The 20894-nt window shown below is 35.3% G+C and overlaps 1 protein-coding gene across 14 annotated transcripts in view; it reads left to right on the top strand.

Moving 5' to 3' along the window:
- MEF2C (myocyte enhancer factor 2C) overlaps nucleotides 1-20894 on the top strand; it is a 141990-nt gene that overhangs the window by 57762 nt on the left and 63334 nt on the right. For 9 of the 14 annotated variants that reach the window (XM_082336534.1, XM_082336532.1, XM_082336535.1 and 6 more), the window contains 2 exons: nucleotides 4149-4346; nucleotides 16829-17032. In XM_082336534.1, the coding sequence (XP_082192660.1) occupies nucleotides 4293-4346; nucleotides 16829-17032 (258 nt within the window). In that variant the 5' untranslated portion in view covers nucleotides 4149-4292. The remainder of the gene's footprint in view (nucleotides 1-4148; nucleotides 4347-16828; nucleotides 17033-20894) is intronic. The other 5 variants (XM_082336537.1, XM_082336540.1, XM_082336539.1 and 2 more) reach the window with 1 other exon arrangement.

The raw sequence follows: 20894 nt of genomic DNA, 5'->3' as shown, positions 1-20894 counted from the left end.
TAAGGAACAGAGACATCTTTATGGCAAGTTTGTTTCTTTTGTAAAGCAACCATGAAAATGTTAAACCCTAGCACATTTTAACTTAGTTTTTTCTCCGGCTGCCTTCTTGTTTATAAATTAAATATTTTGACTCTCCTGTTTTGATTCTCCTTATTGCCCCTGGTGTGACTTGTTCAAAGAACTCTGTGTCTGGGGTGTTGCAGCAGAGCAGATTCAGACAGTTCTGCTCGGAGAAGGAAGTGGAGAGTTTTGGTTCCCATTTTGCACTTCTGGAACAGTTTAGGGAAGGAAGCACCTTTACACCTTTTATTGTTCGTGGTTGCTGACATCATATCCTTCCCTGACCACTCTGTGCGTGTTTCCTGCCATTCTATCAAGATTCTGTGTTGCAGAGGAGGGATAGTGGGTGTGCATGTGTGTGTGTGTATGTGTGCGCGCGTGTATATGTCTGTGCGTGAGTGTACGAAAGAGAGACAGGAGCGGTCAAGTGATCTGCTGCATTTGTCCATTAGCTCTTTTCCCTTCTCAAGGCTCAGATCAATCTTCTGTCAGCTACCACTGCCTCTGCCAAATCATATAGTGAACAGAAGCCCGCCAAAAATGAAGTTCCTCTTTTTGTAAGCAGTCTGATTATTTTTTTTTTTTTATGTTTGGGTTTGCAAAAAGAAAAAAATGCTGAAGACTGTAACAGCATAGCATGTTTCTTTAAGTGCAATTTGTTTGCCTGTAACCATGTCATTAAGTTGGAAGGTTTCTTTTATGTGGAGAGTTACTTCAGCAAAGCTTCTCGAATTATTTTAAGTTCCTTTTTAGATTCTCTTGGATAATGAAAGCCTGCAGTGCTATTTGAGTTTTGTAGTACCTTCAACTTTTCTAGCTAGTGTGCTTTATTAGTGCTAGGGAAATACACTTGATCAGTTAACAGGAACTTTAAATACTTAATATATAACCCTTAATCATGCAAGAACTTTCAAAAAGTATTGAGAACACTGGTGAAGTCCTAAAGCAGCCATGGGGATTTGTTAGTCTCTAGAGTTCTATACATTCTGTTTGACTCGGAAGTCACCAGCCTTTGAAGGTTATAGCCCATGAATCACATGTCTTGATTTACTCATCTGAATCTAATTGATTTGGAATCAGTCCAGCTGTCTGCTTTATATATTTACATGTGCAAATGTATATACTAATGAAATGAATAAAATTATAGGCAAACACATAGTAAGAACAGCATGTGAAGCAGTATGTGTTGATATGTATATATGTGCAAAAGAGTAAGACAGATACAGAGAATACCACAGCTTTCCCCATTTGTGTCTAGTGGAAGCAAAAATAGCAGAAATTCTTTTTTAAAAAGGATATAAATTTGCTAGAAAAACTGAAAAGCTTTTATCTGAAATTAGACCAGTAAGCAAAAAGCTTTGAGGGAGAGAGGTTTTTTTCATCAATGCAAGAAAACTTAACCCGCTGCCTGTTGAAGCAAAATTATGTTTCTTTGCAAATTGTATGTTGGCTACATATGACATTCTGTCTTCTCCTTCAGGTTCTCTCAGATTGTATGATAATATGTAATAATCAAATCATCCTTGCTCTCCTTCAACTTTATTTTCCTGCACATCTATTTTTCCACTTAAAATAAAACTAGTGTAGTTAGTGGTTACTACATTACTACAGGTAATGAAGAACAAAATTCTGCTCATCAAGTGTTGCATGAATTACTTTAAGAAAATTTTGTGTAGATCATAGGAATTTTAACTGTTCTGACTTTAAACTGTCTATAAAAGCTTTTGTTGTTTGAAGACTGGTCTTAAATGTGGAACTGATACGTGTGTGGGAGGGACTCAACATATTGCTCCTCCACTAAGATTTTTGTCCTTCCTGGTAGAATTTCTCAGTATTCGGTGATTTTCTGAACTCACTCAGCATCAGCATCTTGATCTGCAGAGCAGCTCTCATCCTTGCTAACCTGTCACCACTGCTCTAATCTGTCCACCCTGACCTTCCACCCTGAAGTGCATAAGAGCTTAGGCAGGCGTAGTGCTGTAAGCCGATAGTGCCACTGGCTTCAGCTGAATGAAAGGAAAGGAAATTGTTCCATATGCATTTGCTGTGGATTAGTGTATTGGCTTACTGTTACAGAGAAAGCCTGTTAGACTCCTTTGGGTCCTGCATGTGCATGGGAAACACCATTCTAACTTGCTCTTTGTATCGGAGGTAAGACTATAGGAAAAACAGGAAAGAAACCCAGTCCGAGGAAATGTAAAACTGTTTCTAAAAATAGACTGGGTTTGTTTGTCAACACTGAATATCAGATAAGACTGTCTCCTAGCTTTGTTTGGAAAAATAGTTTTATAAATACATTTAATCAATTGAATTTATTTCAAAGTTTTTGACTTTTTTTTTGTAAATATGATCAAGCGCCTTTGTGTCTTTTTAAGCAATGAAAAGTTGAACTGTTTTCAAATAAGTAAAAAGCAGTAAAAAAATTTTGCAGCCTTTACACTTTATTATATTGGCAACATGAATTGTTCCATGTTCCATGTTGTGCATTACGGTAATGATTTAGGCATATTTATATATGCCTAGGAAATAATATAAAAAAGCATTCATGTACAGAAAAGTAATAAGTAGTATTCTTTAAAATTTGTTTTGCCCATCAGATTAATTATATCATAGTGGCTAGTTAGAAAACTCAGACTGACTGCTTATTTGTTAACTTATTTTTTTCTTAGAGCGATAAAACACTTCAGCAGCTTAAAGTTTAATGTATGCAAAGAAAATCAAGAGAGAATTGAAGATCAGAATGAGTGAGGTCTAGCTTTTCTACCTCAGTAGCTTTGAATCAGAGCCAAATAATGGATTAAATGGCCAGGACATCGGCTTAGTGTTACGTAACATATTGTGAGAATTTATCAGGTTGGCTGCAAGACTACGAGCTTAAAATAAATAAGGAAACACCACCGTCTGTTTTAAAATTACTAAATTTTTGTTTCCAAGGCAATATTTTTAATACACTCTGGATCTAACATAAAAACTTTAAAAAATCATTTTAAATGAATCTCATTCAGATTTTTTTTTCTCTTCTGTATTTAAAAGAACTGTTCTGGTCAAAATATGTAAACGTGAAAATGGTAAATGAAGGTTAAGAAGAGAAAAAAAATTGCATCTTTTACTTTACTACTAGACTGAACATCATTTCTGTATTTTCTTATACTCCTATCAAGTCTTTTATTGCTAAAAATACTTTGCATATGATAGAAATTAATTTTGTGATTTACGACATTTTGTGAAATATGGAATGTGTACTGCATTATGTATTTTTATATATTGCATATAACTGTCCTTAGTTTTGCAATAGAACCAGTATTGTAAAGTTCAGGGAGCTAGTATCAGTGCATTACTAAAACTGAAAATATTTTTTAAAATGTTCTTAAATTATCATCTGTCCCTGTTATTCTGTGCTATATAGCTTGTCTTTTGGTGCAAGAATTTTTATAAGGAAAGATGTATGTGTTTGCAAATTATAAATCATTCGTCAGAACGTTTTAGAATTTACATTGAAATGAAATGAGGGAAAATGCACTACTGTTTTCTTCAAAGATCTTGAGTGATACTTGCACTAATCTATATTCTTAAAGAATAAGGTTAAAAATTTTGGATTTAAAGTAGCTGACATCTCTCATATATCAAGTAACACTTCAATAAAGGTCCATCTTATTTGCATAATGAGGGGCATTATCACCTCTGCTGTCAAAACACAAGATTGTTTTCCCTTCAGAAATGAATTAGCTGGCCTACTTAGCATACATAGGTACAGAAAGGTTCATTAACTCTCTGATTTAGGTAATTTTTCATATTAGAGCAGTGACTGATATTTAAAACTAGAGACACCTAATTCCGTTAAAGTTTTGGCAATGTGTATTTCAGTCCTTTTCTTCATTTCTTGATATACTGGAGTGTTTGTTCATAAAAAGAAGCCTTTGAATTAAACTATTATTTCTCTATGCATTACTTATTTTATAGATGCAGTAAATTTTTATTACAATTTACTTGTACACTGAATATAATTAGGGTGCTTGGTCAGGTCCATATAGTAACTTTCATCTAGTTATCAATTTTGTAATAACATTTGATTTCCTTTTTGTGTCTAGCAGGAACGGATGCAGGGGACTGTGAACTGAGTAGTGCAAGTGCTGAAGAAGGAGGTTTGTTTTGAGGAAACGGGAAAGAGGAAGAAAAGAGAAGGGAAAAATACATAATTTTAAGGAAGAAGGAGAGAAAAAAAAACGGGGACTATGGGGAGAAAAAAGATTCAGATTACAAGGATTATGGATGAACGTAACAGACAGGTGAGTAGCAAATATACTGTATTTGAACATCATATTATATTTCTAAGGTGACTTATTCTCATAAGTGATTAAAAAGCTGATAACTTTGTGTACATATACATATACCTACGTATATGTATACATATACACAATGTATGGAAGACTATCAAAGAAAAAGTACTTTTGGAAGCAATCAGAAACCTCACACACAGTTTTTTCAAGTTTAGTAACACGCGTAGTTAGGAATTTATTACTTGAGGCCTTGATTGTACAAACACTGATGTGTATGCTCTATTTTGGGCCCCCTCTGGACTCGCTTTGACTTCAGTGTATAATGTACACAGGTAAGCACATCTGCAAGTTGTTACAGGACACAGGCTTTTAGTACTGCATTTTGTGAACTATTATAATACGAGTTTATTTGCAGGAGAACTTGCATTTAAATTCATGGAACCAAATCATTTAAGTTTCTACACATTTGCAGTGGTTTTATTTTTACCTTCTTCATATAAAAATGACACTAGTTCATAAAAAATCTCATCTTTTCCTGTCAGAACATGAATTTTAAAAAGAATTTGAGCAGCCTAACACATTCTAAAACCCACATACAATAATATTGGCATGTTGTAGCTATGAAACAAAGTCTCCATTACTGATGCTATGGCTAAATAGGTCCAGCAGGACTTGTTAATTAATTATTACCACTGCTTTAGATAAAATAGCTGAGTAGCTGTCACATATTATCAACACTATCTCTGCTAGTTAAAATATGGTCATAAATTAGAGAAACGGCTTTCCTGTTTTCAGAAAAATAAAATTCAACAATTGGGATCTTAAAATAAAATCGGTGAAAAGCTGCTGCTGTTTACATTTGATGTAAACGGATGGATGTTTTGTTGAAACTGGAGATTCACAAGTGTGAAAAACTCCATAAAATTATTTAACACTAGGATTAGTGTTCTTCATACATGTGGCTGCAATATACGACTAATCTTCAGTTGCTGTTTTTTAAGAACTTGATACTGAGTTACTATTAATATATTAGTTCTATTCATTTGATCTATAAATTTCTTCATATATTCAGGTTGTTTTTTAAGGAGTGATCATGTTGTTAGTCTTCAAGGATTTTATAAAGCCATAAAGAACTCAACCTAGGCATAACAACAAATTATAATCTTTAAATACGGTTTCCCAGAATTTTTAAATTCTGTAGTGTTAGTAGTCACTTGTGTTCTCCATGGCAGAAAATCACATTTAAAAGCAAAATATTTATGATGGTTTTCCCTAAAGGTTGCCTATTGCTGTGGGCCAAGCCAAAAATCAGTAACTCTATCCATATAAAACCACCACCATATTTATTTTAATTGCTTTATAGCTTGGAATTGAAATTTGATTTGAAATATTGAACTGAATTTGTCACTAAACTTTAAGACACTAGTTGTTTGGAACTTTCCCATACTACCATGGTTTCTTTTTGAGGTGAACCTGAATTATTTTGTATATGATACTACAAAACTTTGCCATTAGTAACATTAGTTTATACAACAGCTTCAAGTGTCAACTTCCTTACTCAAATACAGGAATTACAGAGAACTTAATTCCCAATCTTGTCAAAGAGATATCTTTCAGGAGGCTAAATTTACTTTAAAAAATGAAGACAGCTAGTCTTTCAAGTCATTCACCGTAGAGTTTCAAGACTTCTAGCACCAGCTTTCAGAACTAATAATTATGAATAAAATGATAACACTAGCATACTAACAACTGTAGTGTTAGTGCAGAAAGTGTTTATCTTGCTAGCATTTGATAATATCTATCAAATTGATTAGTCACTGTGAGGCTGAAGGTATAGATTTACATTACTTTGTCCTCCACATGGTATAATTGGCTTGATTCTGCTTCTCATTTCCTCTAATATATTGAAACATAATTTAGAAAGTGTTTCTACTGGTTTTATCCTCTTTGCATTTAGTGCCTTGATTTAAAGCTCAGTTAAACCAATGAAAAGATTTCCATAGTTTCATTTGGACTGTGGGATCAAGCTTTTTAGTTGTAGCGGTATAGATGTGATTAAATGCAACTGTATTGCTCTTTTAACCATTTGTATGAGATGTACTCTTTCACAAGCCTTACTGATTCTTAAAATGTAATGTATTCCATGAGCTATTGCTGCTTCCGTGAAGCTGCATCAGTTTATTTGTTTTCTAACTTACACATTTCCAGTAATCTTAAAATAGTAACTGGTTTATATTCCTATATTATTTTTTTATTTGATTACATAAGTATATTTGAGTGCACAGAAAATATTAAAAGGCTGCAGCGGAAAAAAAAAAAAAGTTAAAAGTTTTTGATTAATAAAATTGAGATACCAGCTGAAGCACAGTTCCACAAAGCTTATTTGTAGCTCCATTTACCATGATATGGATGGACACTGTTTTCTTTTCTTTCTTACTACCTCACTGAAAGATGTTTGCAAGAACAGCAGCAAATCTGTTGACTTGAAACTGCCTTGTTGTTGCTTATATTCAAACTGAGTGTGGTTTCACGATACAAGGCATGTTAGTTGGGAATATGATATACATGGGTAGTGCATCCTCAGCTGTTTTCAAGCACATAGATTCCCTGCAGGACAGCACATGCAGGGAAAAATAGGTGGAACACGTATCAAACGAGGGTATACAGCAATAGTCTAAGTCTTCTGCCCTCTCCCAGTGCAAGAGTGAATCTGAATAACAAAGTTTTTGCAAAAGAATTTAAGTTGTTACAAGGCCTGTGTAAGGTGATTTCTGTCCTCGCTTTTCAACTCATTTGCCCAGTGTCCTGATTAGCTATTTACGATACCCATTGAACGGAGTACTTGTTCTACCAGTATAACAGGTGTTTTCTTCCACACTACTGTCTGCTGTGGTAGGAGACTCCTCTGCTGTTCAAAGTGCTTGTATGAGTGCATTGGGAAAGACAAAAATAGTGCTGACCTCCCTTCAAAAGGATTTCTTCTGAGCAAATCTAGTTGGTTGGATTTGGGTACTTGAGTGACCATACCGGTAATAAATGTAAGTTGAAACTGTCCAGAGTCAGATGTCTGGCTCCAAATGTCATAGAAATGTGCAATATGGGAATATGAACTGCACTTTTCCAAAAAACTATTTGAAACTTTGGCATTTGGGGATAAGTCAAAGGAAAACTACTGCAACCTAGACATTAGAGGCCCAGTCCTTTTACCCTGGACTGCATAAGAGCTCTGTCATTGACTTCAGTGAGTGCAGAATTCAGGCTTTTAACTAGGAGGAGGCATTAATTTAATGTTGTTTCATGTGGGCTGCTGGTTGACTGTGTTTTTCTGGCTCTCATAGTTACCATGTGGTGACAAAGGTGGCAAGGATATTTGAGTCTTCTGTGAGTGATCACAAATTCTCTTTGGCTGTGAAAGTTTCAGGAAAGCCCATCTGAAAAATTCCCTTTCACTGTGCTTTTAGCCACAGGGAGAAGGAGTCTGAATAACTGCTAGGGCTAGAATAAAATTGTATTTATTTGTGTAGCTTAGTTACCATCGTGATATTAAATGGAAATGAAAACTTTCAAGAGAATCCTGTTATAAGCAGCCAGTGTGACCAAAGACTTTCTTTTTTTTATTGTGACACTGGATAATATAGTCTCCATAAATGTGGAATGAATCTCTGGTAGTGATGCTCAGTCTCATGAGATTGTGGTAGCCTTGTCAACAGCCCATTGTAGTAGTAGTAGCCCATGAGTAGACTGCATACATGATATTTGTTGCACCACCAATAGAACCGATAGCCAAAAATATTAGGACTGACATCTGGTGTTGGAAGCTCCTGACCGCTACAAGTTCTTTGGGCAGAAATTTCAGTTGGGCTGGTTGGAGAAGGCTGCTGTGAAGAATTCTGAGTTGTTTAAAAAAAAAAAGAAAGGAAAAGAGGAAGGACATTTGCAAAAGCATGGGTGAACTTTACTTTCATGTGTTTTCTTAATCGAAAGAAATAATTCAACTAGCTCTGTTATGGTCAGCACATGAAGGAAAAATTGCATTCATCTGCCTCAGAAAAGTACTTGTATTTTTTCTATTTGTTCTTCATCAGTTTGAAATATTTTGTTAGTTTTAATGAGGGCCTTTTGTAGGCTGCTGTAGACTGGGATCATCTGAAACTGTCTTTGCAACAGTCCAGGCAGGGCTGCCCAGGCCCAAATTAAATAGGTATAATGACGTAAATGATATTGTATTACTGTTATACAAGGTCACTTACAAAATATCTCATTAAATCCATGGTCTGTGAGCTAAATCCAGAGGTACATTGACCCAGGAAAGAGGGCATATTGACCCAATGACATTCTTGTATCAGGTCTGGAACACCCTCTTGCTTTTAATCCACTGGTGTTTCTAGTTAGTATTAAGAAATATCAGGTCTTGTATGGCGACCCACCATTTTTTTATCCCTCTGATCGTCTTGCTCATTAGTTCTGCATTTTTTTTCCTGCTTGTGGAGCATGCTGTTGTCAGATTCACAGTTAAAACTGAGTTGAGCTTAGCTAATGATTCTGCATACCATTTAAAACATCTCTTTCAATTTGTAATGAGCTGCTGGGAGCTTAAGTGTTATTAAATACCATAGGAAGTGTGCACTTCAATATTAAGGTGCTTAAATTGTAAGACACCCTTTTTAGAGTATCATGTCTGTGTAATTCTAGGGGGTACAACAGTAAAAAACACTTGCTGTTTAACTTTTTCATGCATAGACTTTTTATCATTCTTTGATTCCAGCAAATCTGTAAAGCTATAAACCAAGACTTACTGCAGTTATCAGCTCAATGGAGAACAAATTTAAGCAGATAAGTAAAGCGAGGTTATGGGGCAGGGGAAGAATATCCTGGAGGGAAATGACCGTTTGCAGGAAGACCTAGATTTGTTCTACTGACTTCTATACCTAATGCTGCTAGTTTCAAAACTAATTTCAGCCTCGTGTATCTATTTTTAGCTGTGTTTCAGCTCTATTTAAAAGGAAAGAGTAAGAGACTATCAGCTGAATCGGAAACTCCCATGTAGAAAGAGAGAAGAGCCTTGCATATTAGTGCTACCATGAGCACAAGTTAGATAGAAAACTTTTTTCCACCAATTTCCTGATGTTTTCAGTCTTCCCTCATGGGTCATCTTCATTTTATCCAAGATCTGAGATTTTATGATTTTTTTCCCCCAGGGAAATGTTTTCATATGATAAGCTAACTGCTTAACTATGCAACTAAGCATCATTCTGTTCAATGAACCTTTGTCTTAAACTTCACATGCTTTTTATCTTTTACATATTTGAATCCTTTCTCTTGCTTACATTAAATTGCACACAATAAGACATATACTTGGAATGTAGCATTACAGTTAGGCCTTGGTCCTGTTTTTTTCAGAGGTGAAGTTAGGTTTCTGTAAGCAAAGAATACACCCCAAGTTTTCATGACTCCTGAATTGTAGTGATCTGTACAACTCTGGCAGCACTTTTCAAGTTATGTCAGACTACCTGAGAAGTAAAGTTTTAAGAGAGCTGCTGAACTGAACCGTGAATTTCTAGAATATATTATATTTAAGGTTAAGTGTGCTTGTATTACAGATGTATGTTCTGAGCATAATTTAGAGTGAATTAGCATAAGGTAAATATTTAGGTCAAATTACTTTTAATTTGAAGTGTGAGCAAGAAGCCTAAGTAAAGAGAGTGCAGTAGAGAATGAGGCATCTGCCAACACAGAGCCGAAAAACACCGCAGACACAGGCACTGCCTTGCTGTCTTGCAAGGAATGGTTTGGAAAGCCCTGGGGGAGAAAGAGCTGGAGGTGGGAAGCAGAACTGAAGCCATTGTGGAGAGGAAGAAGTTACACTCTTCCTGTTATGACAGGAAATGCAGACAAATGTGCTTCCTGACCATTTGCTCAGCAGGGAATGAAATATTCTTTGACCTTTACCTTATGAACATTTTAGCAGCACAGAAATAGTAAACATGTTTTTTACCCTAAACATCTATTTGTACCTGCCAGAACTGGTGATAGCATACCAAAAAAAATAAGTCGGCTTTCTTGTATATTGTATTAGCTACTTTGTTTTTGATAGAGATAATGCTTTTTGCCTCAAATATGTATGTATCTGTACATCTATATATAGTGGACTTAATCTTATCTCTCTGATTAACAAAAGGAAATGAAGTATCAGAGATTAACCATTATTATTCTTGCATCCCTGCCTGGTTTTAGATCTTAATTTGTAAGTTAAAGTGGGAAGCATATTGATACTGCCTAACCTACTAATTTCTGAGTTGCTATATCATCTGTTAATTAACACATCTTCCAATTATCCCTCTTCTCTTTACTTACAAAGAAAAAATTCGTATGAGAGATCCACTGTCATGTGGCAGATTTGGGCAGACTGAATAATATCACTGTTTTAAGTATTCAATCTGTTATTTATGTAATAATATACTAAAAATGGGGCATAACACACAAGTACAAAACCTTCCTTTTTATATGGATTAATCATGAACATTTTATTTGTTATAGCTGTAATTTTAGGGCATTCTGATTAGAACTCCTCTTTATCTGGACTATTCAGCAAGTACTAGCTCAATATGCTTGAGGCTTTCTGGGACAATAGCTCTTTTACCAGCATAAATCACTGCTGTCTCATCCCTGTAAGTTATGCTGGAGGGTTATAAGAACATGGAAGCAGGCTGCTCAAGGTCCTTCACTGCTCTTTAAAGGGTCTTTCATTTAATATGGTATGCCCAGCTATTGCATAAAGGAAGGTTTGTCAAGAGCAAATCCTGCACTGGTGCTGCTTCCCAGTCCCACTGAGGGTTACTGTAAAGATCCTTGCAGCCAGCCCTCTTCATATGATGAACAGATCTAAACAAAAATCAAATAGGAGGAAGGGGAAGAGAGAATATGACAAGAGCTGTTGCCTCTCGAGTAGTTATTTGGGGTTTCAGCATATGATAGGATTAGGTGCCTGGCAGTAACATTTTACTCAAGAGCCCCTTGGTTTACACATGGCCAACTTGACGTTTTTTATGTTTGAAGTTAGGTAGATTGCTCATGTAGTACCACCTATTTGTCACATACATCATATCTACCGTGCTTGCTCTAGTCCCTGTGTCAGAAATGTAGACATTCCAGATGAAATAAGAGCAAACAGAACAATATTTTTCTTGACCAGACAGTGTCTGTATCAGATACTTCTGTGCATCAGTGGTCCCTGCTTTCCACTAGTCACTCATACATGTTTAATGGCAGGAAATGTAATATGGGAAGGATTATGTGCAAATTCCCTGTTTCTCTCATTTTCCTATATCAGCAGCTATATATCTTTGTAATCAGGATAGGAAGAAGTAAGAGGAACACTGATATTTTGCCACTGGCTGGACTGAATTGCTTAAAAGATCACAGGACTGCCACTTTCAAAATATAAAATGTTAGCACATATGCTGTGACTGTTAGTGACAAATACGGAGTGCTGTTACAGCTCCGCCTCTCAGAGTGTGTGAGATTTCAGAAAAAGTACTAGAAGGACCTGCATTAAAAACAAAGATAAAATGAAACAAAATAATCCCAAACCAACTCCCACCAAAAAAATACAGAAAGAAACAAAGACTACATTGCAACAAAGATAAATAATGTATCCTGAAGGCTGTATTCATTAACTGGGAGTATTTATGGCTGCTTCTGTTCCTCCACTGATGTATTAACATCTGTAAGAAGCATATAATAGTTGTTAGAAATTTAGCTAAATAAAGACTATCAGTAACCAGGGGCCTCTATTATCATTTACACACACACACATTTAAATTTAAATTTCAGCACATGAAAGAATTTATACTTGCAACCAAGCAACATTACCTTCTAGTTTATTTAGTTTAAGTAAGTTTTACCTACTAGCAACTAAACAAGAAAGTCTGCTCTGAGCCAAATTACCCTCCAAATGGAGCATATCACAGTGTGTGATATGCACACTTGAATTCAGGCTGTCTACAGCCCTGCTTACAGACATTGCAATGACTAGACCATGAACCATGTCTCAGAAGATTCTTGCAGCTTTATGCATGAAGAGCTGGTTGAGAGGTGTTTCCATGGTATTGAAGATGAGCCAGAGTTGAAGTGGAAAAACATCTTTTTAACAATCCTCTTTTGTCAATACCTTTCCTTTAGCACATACAGTGAGTTTCACCTTTAGTCAGAATTTCATCCAAAATGCATAAAAAGCTCACCTTGATTTATATCAAGGTAGTTGGAAGCTGGCTACTTCAGTGTTGGGGTTTTTTTTGTGTTTTCCCAATACTTGAAAGCAGTATCTGATTTGCTCACAGCCTGTAAAGTTATCAGCATTTATGCTTCTTCATATAGAAAAATGCTGCAGGCTTTATAACCTACCTTCTTGCTAATGCTATTCCTGTTATGAGGGCAGTTTGGCTCTTAAATTTTTAAAAATAACCTTTAAATAAGTAAAATAACCATAGTGCTAAGACAAATAGTAATAGACTAGTGGGTTTTCACTTAATATGAAAGGATGGAATTAGGTTATTTTTTGGTATGTTTCAAAGGTAAATGTGGTACTCTCTGCACACTGCTCTTTTTGCAATACATATAAAACTATGCATAAAAGCACCTCATAACAGGATTTAGAAACTGTATCGGTGTTTCAAACCTTGTGTTTTATATAAACATGCTTAAAAAGGTTTTAAAGACAGTTGAATGCTGGCCCCTTATCTATTCCACTTCCTCCCTTTACTCCACTTTCATTCTCCCCAATTCTCACAGTGTCATTATAAAATATTATATCCCCAAAAGAGAAGGACTTCCTAAATTGCCTATAATTCTCCTAAAAAGGAGAAAATCTGTGAACTGAAAACCACCTACAAATTAGCAGTGGTTTAGACAGCAGGGATAATGAATCATGTCTTGACTAATATTGTCAGGAAAGAAAATGTAGTCATTTCATTCTTGCTGCTGAAAAAAAGTTAAATATTAAACAGATATTGAAATGCATGCATTTCTTTGGATGTCCTTTTTTAAATACGTTGATGAATTGTCTAAGTGTATGCGTGTTTTCTTTCGGTGTTGCTAGTGTTTTTTATGTCAAATGACAAAATGACATTGTCCGTTGCTATGTGATGCTATCATAACTGAGAACTTTGAATGCAATATATGACAATAAGACTATGTGACCACCTGGATTTTTTGGTACTGTAGCTACAGCTGGTCAAAAGCTTGTGTTTATGCGGATTGTATGTCTTGTTCATTCTCAGCACTGAGTCAGTTCAAGTGTAGTCAAAGCTTCTTAAGTGTAGGTTGCACACTGCCCTCGCACACTGCCTTCATCTAGACAAAAGAGACAAAATGTTTTAAATAATTTATGCTAATTTTTACCACTCAGCAAAATTTCTGCAATACTAGAATATTATCTGTTACTTTAGTCAATATTTATTAGATACTTTTAGTTTGGGTGAGTATGGCTAACATAACAAATGCTTAACAAATTGAGACCCAAAAAAAGTTAAGTAATAAAGATGCTGTCCACTTATATTGCTCACAAAAATATTTTAGCATATGGAAGAGCATATTCATCTTCCTTATGTAGCCACATAGAAGAAGGTATGAAAAAAGATAATTGTTTTTAAATGGCTTGAAGAGTATTCTTAATCTTTCCTGAAGTTACTGACCTTTCACTATACATTTGAAAATACAAGTTCACCCCTACTATAAACTGTTGTAAAAGCATGATAAATTTACGTGTGTATATATGTAATATGTATATGTAAAGATAAGCCACAATGAATGGCATATTTAAAAAGAAAAGTAATATTCCAGATCACCATAGAAACAGTAGTAGATACAATTTTTTTTAATGCATTTATCAACAGTGGCAGAAAGCATTATCTGATAGATTTAGAAAATGTTAGAAAGATCAAGGAGTTAAAAACAAATCAAATTCAGAGCAATTAAGATTATATTTTAAAGAAAGAAAAAAAGGATCTAGATGATTTGTTCTTCTTTTCACTTTCCACAAAAAGGAACTCTAACCAGTATCATTCTGGTGATAAGTATTATGAAATAAGTATGTGCTATGCAGCACAGCTGTGTGGTTATTCTAAATGTTCAGGAGCACCTAACAGTAAACACAAACAGTGGCTTTAAAGATATTTCTGTACTGGAGTGTACTTTGATGGTAAGAAGCTGTAACATGCTAAATTCTGAGGTTTCTGTGCAACAGAAACCATACTGTACAGAGACACTCCACCTACAGCACTGTGGTCAAAAGTTGATTGAAAGGCATTTTAGATGCAGAAAAATATGTTGAGTTAGTACATTTTATTTTCTGTATGTTTAGCTTTTTCTAAAACATGCTTTTATATATGTATGTTTCAACAAATGCATTGCAATTTCCTGTAATCAGAGAACACATTAAAGGAGTGTGTGAAAGACTAGGGGTTTCTTCAGAAGTTGAACGAAGTTTTGTTACGTATCTCATTATTCATTCCAAATATCAAAAGCCATTGAGACAGAAAAATTTAGAAAGAACTTACTATCCATTATGCATACTTGAGACTAGTTCTGTGGAAAGTGTGTTTTTAAAATGCTTGAATAATTGTATTTAATGGCAATCCATCTTTTCTTAACAGTATGTTGATAGAGGCTAAAGAGATTGAAATGGCAATAAGAGGAATAACATTCAGTATACATTTTTGAGAATAAATGTTCATAATATTGGCACAGAGCCCCATCTTTCTGAGATGGACTAGCAAAGAGGGATTAGAAATACTTAAAACTCACGTTTTCCATGGCCTGACATGCTGGGATTTTAAGGTAGTCTGGGGTCGCAGTTAGCGTTAAGTTGCATTAGGAGTGTGACAAGATAAAACTGCAGCCATATGAACCATGTACAGATGAATCTTCTTGCCTCAGCATTAAAGTGCAGAGGTGCTACCACTTATGGGTATTAAGGAATGGTAGCAACAAGTGCAGGATTAGGCAGACCTATAAACTTGGTTGCATGCCTGTCCTTGACATATCAAATACCTTGACTACATGTTAAATTTGATTAATAATAGGCCTAGCAAAACTGTATCTTCATTTTAAAAATTCTTGTCACTGAAATTGGTACAAGTTACTCCCAGGGAGATTCCAATTGGACATGAGAGGTAAATTTTTCACAATGAGAACAGTCAATCATTGAAATAATCTCCCCGGGGAAGTGGTTGGCTCTGCTACACTGAGCATGTTTAAGACTCGGCTGGACATGGTGCTGGGCCATCTCGTCTAGATTGTGCTAGAAAGGTCGGACCAGATGATCCTCGAGGTCCCTTCCAACCTGGTATTCTATGATTCTATGATTCTATGAAAATTATTAGAGAAAAAAAATAGATGTAAAAAAAACCTCAGTCGTATACACTTAATGAACATTGCATATAGGAAGAAACAGAAGAGGGAGAAAAATTCAACCATACAATTAGCTTAAACAGCTCATGGTAGTTTCTTATTCTGAGTCACGTATCTTACTGGAACTTGTAAGCTAGTGCAGAAAAGAAGAGGAAAAAAAAATTCTTTGATGTGCGGGTCTTTCATTGTCAAAACAATCCCTGTGGAAATTATGGTTTGGTACAGAGTAACAATATTTTTCATACTGCCTAGGTTTTGCATGATGTCAGGGCATTAGCTGGCCTACTGAGAGCTTATAAGCACATCCCTATTTTTTCCTATATAATATGACCCAAAGTCCTTTGTACTAAAAAATGCCAGTTCATATTTCTAAGCATCTAATTTGAAATGAAATAAAGTATGCTACATCTGTGTTTAGAAAAGACCTTGTTTCAAAGGTGGTGCTTGGTGCTGGCCAACTATTGTTTGTTTTTCATTCATGCGTTATATTTCTCATATCTCACATGAGTGTTTGAATTTTTAACACTAGATATTTCTTCCAAACTATTGTGAGTGTGTTTATACAGGATATGTATCCATTTCACAAAACTTAAATTCTGTATGAAATAATTTCTTCCACTAAAAATCTAGCAGGACTTGGGGGGCATGGAATCAAAGTCAATCACTATCAAAAATAAGAATTGGCTCCATGTGTTCAAACTATTTACAGCTGCAAATCTGAGGTACAGTTTTAAAATATTGATAGGAAAGATGTATGCAGTATAAAGAGTATATGAATTTAAAAGTTACAGAGAAAGAATCAGTATCGACATTTCATAGCACTACCTAAATGAAAATGTCCCATGCTCTTTACCTGTACCTCGAGTTTTGTGCAGTGAGAACTAGGCATATTTCCTCTCTTACATAACACACACACCTACTTATATTCTATTTTGGAACTATATTTATATTTATGCATTTGCCTTTTGAAAGTGTTCAATTCAAAGACTACAGCAGTTACACATTATATTTCCAAAAAAAGAAGAAGGACTACGAAGACCAGCTTGGGGATTTTTGACGGACCTTTTTTTCTTTTTTTCCAGGTGACATTTACAAAGAGGAAATTTGGGTTAATGAAGAAGGCTTATGAGCTGAGTGTTCTGTGTGACTGTGAGATCGCTCTGATCATCTTCAACAGCACCAACAAACTGTTCCAGTATGCCAGCACTGATATGGACAAAGTGTTGCTGAAATATACCGAGTATAATGAGCCGCATGAGAGTCGAACGAATTCAGATATTGTTGAGGTAAGATTTTGTGTTCTGTAAGGATTCTTTTACTTTGCTCTGAGACAGAGGTACTCAAAGCAAGAGGCCTGATCATCTTTCTCGAGGGTGGTAGAACGTACCCTGGAGGTGACATAGCAGCAGGAGAGCAGAACAGGGACAACAGAGTATTGGTTTGGGAGTTGGGGATGGTGCAGCAGAGACTGGAGGGAATCCATGTCTTTTGTGAGCTGTAAGTTTTATCCTGCTGAGTCTCACATGCTCAGCAGAAACTCCTGCAATGGGATCTCTGGTTCCCTGTCGTCCAGCTTTCTGTACTGCTTTGTCCCTTTGTCCTGTTAAGTCCTCTCCACGCCTTGACCACTACCTCCCAGCTGAATCTCCCCCTTGTCTCCTAGTCACTCCCGGTGACACGCTTTCCAGAAAACATTGTGTGCCTTGTCTCCTCACTCCAAAAGTTACGGTGTCCTCCATCCAGGAGGAACTAAAAAATACATTGTAAAAGATGCGGAAGAAAAAGATTTAGAATCACTGCTTTAAGGCATTCAGCTGACTGACTTAGTTAGCTTTTTGATCATTTACAGAGGAAGGAGGTTTAATAAAATGTAAGAAAAGTTTACTTACAAGCTGCACGATAGCAAATGTTTCAGCTACCTCGCACAGAATGCTGTTACTGTAATATAATGGTAACAGTATCAAAACAATACTGTCAGAATGCTAGAGACACCTTGTAATTATTTTTTAAAAACTTATATAGGGCAAGTTGTATTTACAATTACTGAAATTTACTAATTAAAATTTAAGATTTTCAATTTTAAGCTTCTAATATTTGCAGAAAAGTCAGTTTACTTTATAATCACATTAGGATTCAAATCATGCAAAATAAATGAAACCTCCAATGATTTTGTTGTAATAGCAAAACACTCAGAGTGACATCTAAAAAATTGGTTATGTGACTTATGCAACTCCTGTTTTCAAAGCACCTAAGTGATTAGGCATCTAACCATATCACCTAGAAAAGTATTGGAAGGATGAGGTCCTGTCTTAAAGATCAGTGAAAATGTATTCATAAATGTTACGGAATACCTTGGCCTATATACTTAGATTACTTCAGATCTTTTTAAAGGTGTTTCAGATTTTTAAATAATATGGATGTTGTCTAAAATGAGACACTGCTGCTTTTGGAATCTTCACCTGTGTTAGTCATGTATTTGAGACTAGCAATGGAAGAAAGTAAGTGTGTGAATTACATATAAAATGTTTTTGATGGAGAAAAAATACTGTATAATAGACATCGTTACACTTGTTACAACATGTCACAGTCACACCACCATAGGTTGGCAAAGACTGCAACCCAGGAATATATATCACTTCTGTCTATCCTTATGTCAACATATAGCATGATACTGTTTTGCTTCCTTCATGATCTCCCAGCAGATTTTCTCCCCTGTTATGAGAGGATGAGGTTCTGACAGCAGAACAAAAATTTATGTGAGTTAAGACTAAGAGGAAAGTACATAATTTCTTCCTCTTCTCCATCATCTCTTTTCCTCTCTTACTTCAAATCACCTATAGAGACATGAAGCCTTTACTGTCACCTAGCTCTGGTAAGCCCATGTCCTGTCCAGCAGAACTCAAATTCTGTCCCCAAAATAATGCCCTGTCCTCTTTTAGTGGCAAAAAGCCAGAATATTCTTTCCTGTGATATCTTGACTTCTTCCTGCAGGCTTTCTTGTGGGAACAGGTGAGTAAGCCAGTAGTTAGAAATTTATTACTTGCTTCACAAAGAATGAATACTTTTGATCATGAGGACTATGGTTTTTCAAGAAACATGAGTGAAAATGTAAAATTTAAAATAATGTCTATTTTGTTGTAACTTTGAGATTTTCAGAAAGAGCAGTCTCTGCACCAGCAAAGTCCCTTTCCTGCAAAAATAGTGAGCCAGTTTGGATAGGCTGCTAGACAATTTTGCATGCAGACATGTAATTTTCTGGCTATACCCAAAATTTGGTGGGCATCCCTTTTCACTCTTCTAAAAGGAGCCAAGTAAAAGTAGGTAATTGAAATAAACATTATTTAAACTGATTAATCTAACAATAGGCAGAAAAGGCCAAATGAAGTGCATGTTTATAGTTTTTTCCATATGTTCTGCCAGCTCTGAATTCAGTCATTTGGTCATTTTGCTGTTAACGTTTTTCAATGTTCTGCCTGTAATGCAAAATACTTAAGCCACACTAATGCCAGTACTGTTTCAGGATCAAAGGAGTACTTGTGCAGGGTGTAGGTTTTGAACAAGGGTTTCGTATTATCATGCCTTTACTCGATAATTAACATCACAGTTACAAGTACAGTAGCGGAACAGAGCCCAAGAAAGTATGCGATATGAGAAATGGCTTGACTCTTAGTGTAGTTTGGATATATTTTTAGGTACAGGATATAAATCTGCCACACATTTAAATATTCAAATTGATCAGTTAAACTGACTACATTACACATATTTTCCTTGTAAGGAGTCCATTTTTTTTTGCTTTCAGACAGCTAGATTTCACACTTACAAGTTTTTAATCTTGTTCTTCCAGAGCAATCAACAGCAGCTGAGAATCAGACAGTATTATTAAATCTGATCATTTTCAACTAAATTACTGTTCAATAACTATATTTCAGTGGAAGAAAAGGGCATAGCTGTGCTCACAGATCTCTGCACAGCATTAGAGAAAGAAAACTTTTTTAGGTAGACTTATGAAAATTTGAAATATAACTGTCAACTGTATAAAGGTCTTTCATTTAGAATCCAATTTCCGTTCACATTCAGCATAATATTAACTATTTAGTTACTTTTTGGTAGTGGTAGAACTGTGTTATCAGTCATTGCAATGTGCTATAACTTCTTTGAACAATGTATATTCAAAGAAAATCAAAACAGTAGGTCTCTAATATGTAGTTAATTACTTTTAAGTTAAACCACTGCTATTCAAATGGAAAAATTACATGAATTTTCATGTAGGTCTAGCTAAAGCTATTAATTTTATTTAGCAAATGTTTTCAGTTTAATTACTGGGATTAATTATATTTAGCATTTCTGAAGGAATGAGTCCTCAGGCCATAATTTGTTATTTGAAGTATCAGAAGACACCAAGTGTCATACATCTAACAAACATTACACTGTTTTTCAAGGGAAAAAATATTTGACATTCATTTTAATACTTGTATTACTGCAAATCAAAGCAATTTGGTCCTACCCAGCTTACAGTTATATGATCTGATGATATCTGTCATGATGTAGAAGGGAGTGGCTAATATTAAGAGAATTGTAAAGTTCAGTTACTGTTATTCTTTGAGCTCTTTTGGTTTAATGATTTAAACAAATAGCTTATACTTTCTTTACACATGTAGTAATTTTATTTACATGTAATAAATATAACTGAGATGGTCTTTTCCGGTTGCCTCATTCAAAATGGAGTTGATTAACATGCAATTTGGTATATCTGAGTTCTTTAGATCACAAAAATTATCTACCAGCTGAATGCGTTTCAGTTATTACCCAGTAAATATACTTACAACATCGACGGGTAACTGAAAGTCAATGTGTACTCATGAAGGAGAAAACATTTGCCTTCAACACTCAAGTTTATCCATTTTAAGCAACAGTGACAATTATTGTGAGTCTTACCAAAATCTGTGTGGAGGTTTTATGATATGTATTAGTTCTGCAAAAAAAATGTTCATTCTGAGACTTCTGTTTAGAGTTAACTGGATTCTTAAAACTGAAGCCTTTATGTCCTCACCCACCAAACCACTCACACCACAGTCGTTCATTCAATTTTACTTCGGTTAAAAAGTGCATGTTGGTTGCTGGATATAGTAACTTATTTTAAAGAACAGC

The sequence above is a fragment of the Platalea leucorodia genome, assembly GCF_965183815.1.
Source record: "Platalea leucorodia genome assembly, chromosome: Z".
In the NCBI taxonomy this organism is placed as follows: Eukaryota; Metazoa; Chordata; class Aves; order Pelecaniformes; family Threskiornithidae; genus Platalea; species Platalea leucorodia.
This window is presented reverse-complemented; position numbering and strand designations above follow the sequence as displayed.